This window comes from Lonchura striata, chromosome 31 (assembly GCF_050655825.1).
Source record: "Lonchura striata isolate lonStrDom1 chromosome 31, ASM5065582v1, whole genome shotgun sequence".
Lineage (NCBI taxonomy): Eukaryota > Metazoa > Chordata > Aves > Passeriformes > Estrildidae > Lonchura > Lonchura striata.
In genome coordinates, this window is record NC_140733.1 from 5,840,070 (window position 1) to 5,850,596 (window position 10,527).

Below are 10,527 nucleotides of genomic sequence, written 5' to 3' on the forward strand. Positions count from 1 at the left end.
GTGTCCCCATCCTGTCCCCGTGTCCCCACCCTGTCCCCGTGTCCCCATCCTGTCCCCGTGTCCCCATCCTGTCCCCATGTCCCCACCCTGTCCCCGTGTCCCCATCCTGTCCATGTGTCCCAATCCTGTCCCCGTGTCCCCATCCTGTCCCTGTGTCCCCATCCTGTCCATGTGTCCCCATCCTGTCCATGTGTCCCCATCCTGTCCCCGTGTCCCCATCCCTGTCCTCATGTCCCCATCCTTGTCCCTGTCCCCACCTTTGTCCCCCCATCCCATGTTCCCATTCCCGTCCCCATGTCCCAGTCCTTGTCCCCTTGTCCCTGTCCCCACATTTTTCTGTGTCCCCTTCCCTGTCCCCATCTCCATTCCTGTCCCCACCCCGTCTCCATCCTCCCCATGTCCCTGTCCCCATTCCTGTCCCTCTGTCCCTGTCCTCCTGTCCGTGTCCCCGTCCCCATCCCTGTCCCCTTGTCCCATCTCTCCATCCCCCCCATGTCCCCACCGCCACATCTCAAACCCCCCCATTGTCCCCATGTCCCCATTCCCGTCCCCATCCCAATCCTTGTCCCCTTGTCCCATCTCTCCGTCCCCATGTCCCCATCCCTGTCGCCATCCCTGTCCCCTTGTCCCATCTCTCCGTCCCCATCCCTGTCCCCTTGTCCCCATCCCTGTCCCAATCCTTGTCCTTGTCCCATCTCTCCGTCCCCTCCATGTCCCCATCCCTGTCCCAATCCTTGTCCTTGTCCCATCTCTCCATGTCCCCATCCCTGTCCCAATCCTTGTCCCCTTGTCCCATCTCTCCGTCCCCATGTCCCCATCCCTGTCCCCATCCCTGTCCCCTTGTCCCCATCTCTCCATCCCCTCCATGTCCCCATCCCTGTCCCCATCCCTGTCCCCGTGTCCCATCTCTCCGTCCCCATCCCTGTCCCAATCCCTGTCCCCATGTCCCCATCCCTGTCCCCATTCCTGTCCCCGTGTCCCATCTCTCCATCCCCATCCCTGTCCCCGTGTCCCCACCCGTCTCCATCCCCCCCATGTCCCCGTCCCCATCCCCCATCCCCGTCCTTCTGTCCCCATTCCTGTCCCTTTGTCCCCATCCCCCATCCCCGTCCTTCTGTCCCCATTCCTGTCCCTTTGTCCCCATCCCCCATTCCCACCCCCCCCCAAAATCTCCCCCATTTTCCCCTCCCCCTCCCCCAGGACCCCCCCAAAATCCAGCCGGGGGGGGGGGTGGGGTGGGGGGGTGTCTCTGTCCTTTAATGTCACACCCGGGGCTACAAACTCGGGGTCCCCTCCCCCCTTCCCCTCCCCCCACCGCACCCCGACCCCCCCTCGGCGTCCATCCGCGGCCCGGGGGGGGGAGGGGCCCCCCCAAAATCCAGCACGAGGCTCCGAGCTGGGGACGAGAAGGAGATCAGCGGGGGAGGGGCGCGGGGAGACCCCTCCCCCACCCCGAAAAACGGGGGTTGGGCCATTCCGGGACCCCCAAAACCCCCCCCCGAAATGGGGGAACCCAAAAATATCCCCCCAACCCCCCAAAATTTATCTGGGAGCGTCCTGGAACCCCCCCAAAGCGGCTTTGGAAGGGTCGGGACCCCCAAAATTTTTTTTTTGGGGGGGTGGGGGGTTGTCAAAAGTCACCCAAAAAGGGACAATTCCCACAGAAAACCCCAAAATCATTGGGAGTTTCCAAATTGGGAATTTTGGGGACTTGACAACCCGTAAAACCTTTAAAATCTGATGGGGGACCCCAAAATTACTGGGGAGACACAAAACTCCCCAAAATCCGATTTTGGGGGGGCACTAAAATCCCCCAAAATCCACTTGGGAGAGCTCAGGGAATTCTGCAAACCCCAAAAACGCTTTGAGGGATTTTTGAGAGATTTTGGGGTGTCCCTGGTCGCTTTTGGGGTTCCCCAATCACTTCTGGGGTATCTCAGGTCACTTTTGGGGTGTCTCTGGTTACTTTTGGGGTACCCTGCTCACTTTTGGGACACGTCAATTTACTTTTGGGGTGTCCCTGAGCCTTTTTGGGGTGCCCCCAGTCACTTCTGGGATATCCCCAGGTCAGTTTTGGGGTTCCCCAGGTCAGTTTTGGGGTTCCCCAGGTCAGTTTTGGGGTGCCCCTCGTTTGGGGGTTACCTCTGATTTTAGGGTGCCCCTGATCTGCGGGTGCCCCTGATTTTGGGGTGCCCCAGGGTCTATTTCTGGGCCCCCTGTGGTTTGGGGGTGCCCCAATTTTGGAGTGCTCTAATACTGGGGTGCCCCGGTTTGGGGGTCCCCCAGTTTCAGGATCCCCAGTTTTGGGGAGCCCCTCGTTTTGGAGATCCCCCCATTTTTGGGGTGCCCAGATTTTGGGATGACCTAGTTTTGGGGTGCCCCCGATTTGGGGGTGCCCCAGTTTTGGGTGCCCTGGTTTTGGGTGTCCTGTTTTTGGGGTCCCCCGTTTGAGGGGTCTCCAGATTATGGGGTGCCCAATTTTGAGGTGCCCCAGTTTTGGGATGCCCCAGATTTTGGGGTGCCCCGTTTTTGGGGTGCCCCGTTTTTGGGGTCCCCAGATTTTGGGGTGCCCCGTTTTTGGGGTGCCCCGTTTTTGGGGTACCATCCCTACCTCAGTTGTCGTAGTTGTCCCGGTACGAGGCCGAGGGGAAGCGCTCGCCGTAACCACCCTGCCTGGGGGGGCTTCAGTCAAAACCCCCCCAAAATCCCCCCAGAGCCCCCCAAAATCCCCCCCAGGCACCCCAAATCCCCCCCAGCACCCCCAGACCCCTCCCAGCACCCCAATATTCCCTCCAGACCCCCCCAAATCCCCCCCAGCATCCCCCAAATCCCCCCAGAGCCCCCCAAAATCTCCCTTAAATCCCCCCCAGACCCCTTCCAGCACCCCCAAATCCCACCCAGAGCCCCCCAAAATCCCCCCCGAGCCCCCCAAAATCCCCTCCAGAGCCCCCAGACCCCTCCCAGCCCCCCCAAATCCCCCTAAATCCACCCAACCCCTCTAAATCCACCCCGAATTCCCCAAATCTCTCCCCAACTCCCTCAAATCGCCCACCCCAGACCCCCAAATCCCTCCCCAGCCCCCACAAATCCCTCCAGACCCCCCAAAATCCCCCTCAGACCCCCCCAAATCCCCCCCCAGACCCCCCTAAACCCACCCTAAACTCCCCAAATCTCTCCCCAACTCCCTCAAATCCCCCCCAGGACCCCCAAATCCCCCCTCGGACCACCTAAATCCCCCTCAGACCCCCCCAAATCCCCCCCAGACCCCCCTAAGCCCACCCCAAACTCCCCAAATCTCTCCCCAACTCCCTCAAATCCCCCACCCCAGACCCCCAAATCCCCCCCAAATCCCCCCAGCCCCCGCCCCCCTCACCGGCCGCCGTAGTCCCGGCCCCCCCCGTAGCCCCCCGCGCTGCGCCCGTCGTAGCGGCCGCCGTAGCTGCGGTCGCCTCCTCCTGCGGGGAACCCCAAATTTGGGGGGGGTTCAGGATAAAAACCCCGTTAAAGCCCCTCCTGACCCCCCCCCAAACCCTCCCTGAACCCTCGAAACCCCAATCCCAAAATGTTTTCGCCCACCCGAAATCCCATCCCGGAGTTCAGAGCCGACCCCAACCCAAAATCCGAAATGTCCCTGAAATTTTTGAAGCTTCTTCCCCGCTCCGAAATGCCCAAATCTCCCCCAAAATCCCCCCACAAGAGACCCCCAAATCTTCCCAGCATCGTAAAGCCCCAGAAGTGCCCCTGGACCCCCCCCTCAAACCCCCAAGGACCCCAAAATCCCCACCCCAAAGCCCTGAGAACCCCAAAATGCCCAAAAGCCTCCACCCCCCACCCCAAAAAACCCCCGAACCCCCTCCCTAAACCCCTCACGACCCCTGAAACTCCCCAAACCCCCTCCTTAAAGACCCCCTAAACCCCAAAATCCCCATCCCACCCTCCCAAAGAACCCAAAAGCCCCTAAACCCCAAAAACCCCCACCCCAAATCCCAAACTTCCCAAATCCCAGAGCCCCCAAACCCCAGACACCCCAAACTCCAAAGACCCCAAAATCCCAATCCCTACCCCCAAAACCCAACTCCAAAACAACCTCCAAACCAAAAAGACTCCAAAATCCCCATCCCAAACCCAAACCCCAAGACCCCAAGCCCCAAACCCCCCAAAATCCCCATTCCACCCCCCCAAATGCCCAAATCTGAAACCCAAAGATCCCAAATCCCCCTTACCAAAGCCCAAAACCGCAAACCCCCAAACCCCAAACCCAAACCCCAAAGACCCCAAACCCCAAAATCCCCCTCCACAAACCCCAAACCCCCAAACCCAAATCCCCCTCCCCAAACCCCCAAACCCCAAGCACCCCAAACCCCCTCCCCAAACCCCCAAATCCCACTCCACAAACCCCAAACCCCCAAACCCCCCTCCCCAAACCCTAAGACCCCAAACCCCCCTCCCCCCAAACCCCCAAATCCCCCTCCCCAAACCCCAAACCCCCAAATCCCCCTCCCCAAATCCCCCTCCCCAAACCCCCTCCCCAAACCCCAAGCCCCCGGCCCCTCACCCCGGCCGTAGCCCCTGGCCCGGCCGCGGCCGCCCCCGAAGCCCCCCCGGGCCCCCCGGGGCGATTTCCCGGCGTGATCGACGCGGATCTGCCGCCCGTCCAGGCACTGCGGGACAGAGGGGACAGCGGGGACATGGAGGGGATTGGGGACACCGAGGGGACACTGGGGACAATGAGGGGATTGCGGACATTGAGGGGATTGGGGACATTGAGGACACCGAGGGGACATTGGGGACACTGAGGGGATTGGGGACACCGAGAGGACACTGGGGACACCGAGGGGACACTGGGGACAACGAGGGGACACTGGGGACACCGAGGGGACACTGGGGACAACGAGGGGACACTGGGGACAATGAGGGGATTGGGGACATTGGGGACACAGAGAGGACATTGGGGACACTGGGACATTGGGGACACTGAGGGGATTGGGGACATTGAGGGGATTGGGGACATTGGGGACATTGGGGATACCGAGGGGATTGGGGACACCGAGGGGACACTGGGGACAACGAGGGGATTGGGGACATTGGGGACACCGAGGGGACATTGGGGACATTGGGACATTGGGGACACCGAGGGGATTGGGGACACTGAGGGGATTGGGGACATTGGGACATTGGGGATACCGAGGGGACACTGGGGATACTGAGGGGATTGGGGACATCAAGGGGACATTGGGGACATTGGGGACACCGAGGGGATTGGGGACATTGAGGGGACATTGCGACGTTGGGGACACCTTGGGACATTGGGGACATTGAGAACACTGGGGACATTGAGGGGATTGGGGACATTGAGATGTGGGGACATTGGGGACATCGAGGGGACATTGGGGACACAGACGGGACACTGGGAATGTCAAGGGGACATCAGGACGTTGGGGACATCGAGGGGACATTGGGGACGTCCCGGGGACATCGGGGACACTGGAGACATTTGGGACACTGAGACTTTGGGGACGACGGGGACATTGGGGACATCAGGACGTTGGGGACACTGGGGGATGGCGGGGGACACTTTGGGGTCTCCTCGGTCCCCTCTGGGATCCCCCAGCCCCCACCCAGTGCCCCAAAGCCCCTCAGGTGTGCCCAGGTGTGCCCAGGTGTCTCCAGCTGTGCCCAGCTGTGCCCCAGGTGTTCTCAGACGTCCCCAAGGTGTCCCCAGGTGTGTTCCAGGTGTGCCCAGCTGTGCCCCAAGTATGACTCCAGGTGCCCCGGCTGTGCCCAGTTGTGCTTAGGTGTGCCCAGGTGTGTCCCAGCCGTGCCCAGGTGTGTTCAGGTGTAACTCCAGCTGTGCCCAGGTGTGCCCAGGTATGCCCAGCCATGCCCAGGTGTGTCCCAGCCGTGCTCAGCCATGCCCAGGTGTGTCCCAGGTGTGCCCAGGTGTGTTCAGGTGTAACTCCAGCTGTGCCCAGGTGTCCCAGGTGTGTCCCAGGTGTGTCCCAGCCATGCCCAGGTGTGTTCAGGTGTAACTCCAGCCGTGCCCAGGTGTGTCCCAGGTATGCCCAGGTGTGCCCAGGTGTGCCCAGGTGTGTTCAGGTGTAACTCCAGCTGTGCCCAGGTGTGCCCAGGTGTGCCCAGCCGTGCCCAGGTGCCCACCTCGCCGTTCATGGCCTGCATGGCGTCGCTGGCGTGCTCGGGGTTGCTGAAGGTGACGAAGCCGAAGCCGCGCGAGCGCTGGGTCTCCCTGTCCTTCACCACCACCACTGCGGGGAGGGGTCAGCGCGGGCACGGCACCCCAAAAGAATCCCCAAAGCACCCCAAAAACAGCCCGAAAACACCCCAAAAACAGCCCCCAAAATATCCCCAAAGCACCCCAAAAACAGCCCCAGAACATTCCCAAAACAGCCCAAAAAATATCCCCAAAAGTATCCCCAAAGCACCCCAAAACCAGCCCCAGAGCACCCCAAAAACAGCCCCCAAAAGAATCCCCAAAGCACCCCAAAAACAGCCCCAGAACACCCCAAAAACAGCCCCAAAAATATCCCCAAAGCACCCCAAAAACAGCCCCAGAGCACCCCAAAAACAGCCCCCAAAATATCCCCAAAAGAATCCCCAAAGCACCCCAAAAACAGCCCGAAAACACCCCAAACAGCCCCAAAAATATCCCCAAAAGAATCCCCAAAGCACCCCAAAAATATCCCCAAACAGCCCCAAAAATATCCCCAAAAGTATCCCCAAAGCACCCCAAAAACAGCCCCAGAACACCCCAAAAACAGCCCCCAAAATATCCCCAAAGCACCCCAAAAACAGCCCCAGAGCACCCCAAAAACAGCCCCCAAAATATCCCCAAAAGTATCCCCAAAGCACCCCAAAAACAGCCCGAAAACACCCCAAAGAGCCCCAAAAATATCCCCAAAAGAATCCCCAAAGCACCCCAAAAATATCCCCAAACAGCCCCAAAAATATCCCCAAAAGTATCCCCAAAGCACCCTAAAAACAGCACCAGAACACCCCAAAAACAGCCCCCAAAATATCCCCAAAAGAATCCCCAAAGCACCCCAAAAACAGCCCCAGAGCACCCCAAAAATATCCCCAAAACACCCCAAAAACAGCCCCAAAAATATCCCCAAAAGAATCCCCAAAGCACCCCAAAAACAGCCCCAGAACACCCCAAAAACAGCCCCGAAAATATCCCAAAGACAGCCCAAAAACACCCCAAACAGCCCCAAAAATATCCCCAAAAATATCCCCGAAGGACCCCAAAAATAACCCAAAAACAGCCCAAAAATATCCCCAAAACACCCCAAACAGCCCCAAAAATATCCGCAAAGCACCCCAAAAATATCCCCAAAAACAGCCCCAAAAACATCCCCAGAACAACCTAAAACAGCCCAAAAATATCTCCAGAATGTCCCAAAAACTGCCCCAAAACATCCCAAAAAAACCCCTAAAAAACTCCCAAAGGAAACCCCAGAAATCCCCAAAATATCCCCAAAAAATTCCGGGTGGTTTTGGGGTATTTCAGGGCAATTTTTGGATACTTTGGGATTTTTCGGGGTATTTTTGGGGTATTTTAGTTCATTTTTGGGAATATTTTGGGGACATTTCTGGGATATTTCGGGGTATTTTTTTGGGATATTTTAGGGTACGTTTGGGATATTTTTGGGATATTTTGGAGCACATTTAGGATTTTTTTGGGATATTTTTGGGATATTTTGGGATATTATAAGGATATTTGGGGGGATATTTTTGGGATATGTTTGGGATATTTTAAGGATATTTGGGGGGATATTTTTGGGATATTTTGGGGCACATCTGGGATGTTTTAGGATATTTTGGGATATTTTTCGGATATTTTTGGGGTGATTTTGGTGTATTTTTGGTTCTCACCCTCGGGGATGGGCCCAGGGGATATTTTGGGGCACATTTGGGATATTTTGGAATATTTTGGGATACATTGGGCCATGTTTGGGATATTTTGGGATATTTTAAGGTACATTTGGGATATTCCAGAGTACATTTGGGATATTTTGGGGCACATTTAGGATATTTTGGGGCACTTTTGGGATATTTTTGGAATATTTTGGGATACATTGGACCATGTTTGGGATATTTTGGGATATTTTAGGATAGATTTGGGAGATTTTGGGATATTTCGGGGTACCTTTGGGATATTTTGGGTATATTTGGGATATTTCGGGGTACATTTGGGATATTTTAGAATATTTTGGGATATGTTTGGGATATTTTAAGGATATTTTGGGATATGTTTGGGATATTTTAAGGATATTTTGGGTACATTTGGGATACTTTGGGGCACGTTTGGGATATTTTGGGTACATTTGGGGTATTTTGGGATATTTTGGGGCACATTTGGGATATTTTGGGTACATTTGGGATACTTTGGGAATGTTTTCAGGGTATTATGGGATGGCTCACCCTCGGAGATGGGCCCGAAGGAGCTGAAGTGCTGCCCCAGGGGGTATTTTGGGTATATTTGGGATATTTTGGGTACATTCGGGATATTTTGGGTACATTTGGGATATTTTGGGTACATTTGGGATATTTTGGGGTACATTTGGAATATTTTGGGGTACATTTGGGATACTTTGGGAATGTTTTCAGGGTATTATGGGATGTCTCACCCTCGGAGATGGGCCCGAAGGAGCTGAAGTGCTGCCCCAGGGGGTATTTTGGGTATATTTGGGATATTTTGGGTACATTCGGGATATTTTGGGTACATTTGGGATACTCTGGGATATTTTGGGAATGTTTTCAGGGTATTATGGGATGTCTCTCACCCTCGGAGATGGGCCCGAAGGAGCTGAAGTGCTGCTCCGGGGGGTATTTTGGGTACATTTGGGATATTTTGGGTACATTTGGGATACTTTGGGGCACATTTGGGATATTTTGGGGTACATTTGGAATATTTTGGGTACATTTGGGATATTTTGGGAATGTTTTCAGGGTATTATGGGATGTCTCTCACCCTCGGAGATGGGCCCGAAGGAGCTGAAGTGCTGCTCCAGGGGATATTTTGGGTACATTTGGGGTATTTTGGGTACATTTTGGATACATTTGGAATATTTTGGGTACATTTGGGATATCTGGGGAATGTTTTCAGGGTATTATGGGATGGCTCACCCTCGGAGATGGGCCCGAAGGAGCTGAAGTGCTGCCCCAGGGGATATTTTGGGTACATTTGGGATATTTTGGGGTACATTTGGAATATTTTGGGTACATTTGGGATATCTGGGGAATGTTTTCAGGGTATTATGGGATGTCTCTCACCCTCGGAGATGGGCCCGAAGGAGCTGAAGTGCTGCTCCAGGCCCTGCTCGTCCGTGTCGTAGTTGAGGCCCCCCACGAACAACTTCCCCTCCTCCGCCGCCATGCGTGGGGGGGCGGGGCTGGCCGTGACGTCATAGGGCGGGGCCCGGCCCCCTGCGCTGACGCAATGACCTGCCCGCGGCGCGGCCGTGACGTCACCACCCCGCCCGGTGACGTCACGCCGCCCCCCCGTGACATCACCCACGCGCCCTCCAGTGACGTCACACCCCCCCAATCTTGGGAGACCCCAACCCCGTGACGTCACCAGCTGCCCGCTGGCGTCACGCGGCGCCCCCCGGTGACGTCACGGCTCACGTGGTTCCGTCTTTCCCCGCTCCCCCAGCCCGGCCACGTGCGCGCGCCCCCGGCAGCGCCGCTCCCGCCGCCCCCGCGCGCATGCGCAGAACCCCGCGCGGGCCTGAGGGCGGCGAGGCGGGAAAAGGAGAAGGGGAAGGGGAGAGGAGGGGGAGGGGAGGAGAGCGGGGGAGAGCCCCGGGGGCAGCAGCGAGCGCCGCCCTCATCGCGACAGGAGCGAGAGCGGCGCGGGGAGTCGCGACAGGAGCGGCCGAGCCTCCCCCGAGCCTCACCCGAGCCTCACCCGAGCCTCACCCGAGCCTCCCCCGAGCCTCCCCCGAGCCTCCCCCGAGCCTCCCCCGAGCCTCACCCGAGCCTCCCCCGAGCCTCACCCGAGCCTCACCCGAGCCTCCCCCGAGCCTCCCCCGAGCCTCCCCCGAGCCTCACCCGAGCCTCCCCCGAGCCTCCCCCGAGCCTCACCCGAGCCTCCCCCGAGCCTCCCCCGAGCGGCGCCGGACGGGCCCGGACTGAGGCCGAGCGCGCCCCGCCCCGCCGCTTTTAACCGGCTCCGCCCCCCACGTGACCGCCCGCGCCGCCACGCCATTGGCTGCCCGCTCGGGCCGCGCCCCCTGTGGCGCGTGGAAGAGACCATTGAGGCGAGGGAGGGGGGGGGAACGCGCGTGGGGGGTCCCGGGATAGTTGGGGGTTTTCGGGGGAGGGTCCCGGGGATGTCCAGGGATATTCTGGGGTCCCGGGAGGGTCCCGGGACAGTTTTGGGGTCCCCGGGAGGGTCCCGGGACAGTTTTGGGGTCCCGGGACAGTTTTTGGGCCCCGGGGATATTTTGGGGTCCCGGGACAGTTGTGGGGTCTCGGGAGGGTCCCGGGACAGTTTTGGGGTCCCGG

At 58.1% G+C, this 10,527-nt stretch overlaps 1 protein-coding gene across 9 annotated transcripts; it reads right to left on the minus strand.

Annotated features, from left to right (window-relative positions):
• Positions 1-2: 2 nt before the first annotated feature.
• LOC144247951 (RNA-binding protein 3-like) lies at positions 3-10,225 on the minus strand. 9 transcript variants are annotated; one of them, XM_085563533.1, is made up of 7 exons: positions 10,133-10,206; positions 9,918-9,934; positions 9,292-9,462; positions 6,157-6,263; positions 4,556-4,661; positions 2,612-2,673; positions 3-1,396 (listed from the first exon to the last, which is right to left on the minus strand). In XM_085563533.1, the coding sequence occupies exons 3-7, from the start codon at positions 9,392-9,394 to the stop codon at positions 512-514; spliced, it is 1,263 nt and encodes a 420-aa protein (XP_085419659.1). In that variant the 5' UTR covers positions 9,395-9,462; positions 9,918-9,934; positions 10,133-10,206; the 3' UTR covers positions 3-511. The 9 variants fall into 9 exon arrangements, with proteins under 9 accessions (XP_085419659.1, XP_085419663.1, XP_085419658.1 ...); XM_085563537.1 differs by lacking the exon at positions 9,918-9,934 and adding an exon at positions 9,995-10,033 and having other exon boundaries at positions 10,133-10,189; XM_085563539.1 differs by lacking the exon at positions 9,918-9,934 and adding an exon at positions 3,374-3,455 and having other exon boundaries at positions 1,237-1,396; positions 10,105-10,198.
• Positions 10,226-10,527: the final 302 nt, after the last annotated feature.

What these genes read in the sequence shown, in the direction of transcription:
- LOC144247951 (XM_085563532.1), bottom strand. Translation starts at nt 9,394, where the DNA reads ATGGCGGCGGAGGAGGGGAAGTTGTTCGTGGGGGGCCTCAACTACGAC. An exon ending in TGCAGGCCATGAACGGCGAG is followed by an intron (nt 4,662 to 6,156) that starts GTGGGCACCTGG and finishes TCTGTCCCGCAG; the next exon opens with TGCCTGGACGGGCGGCAGAT. An exon ending in GGACAACTACGACAACTGAG is followed by an intron (nt 1,397 to 2,611) that starts GTAGGGATGGTA and finishes TCTCGTCCCCAG; the next exon opens with CTCGGAGCCTCGTGCTGGAT.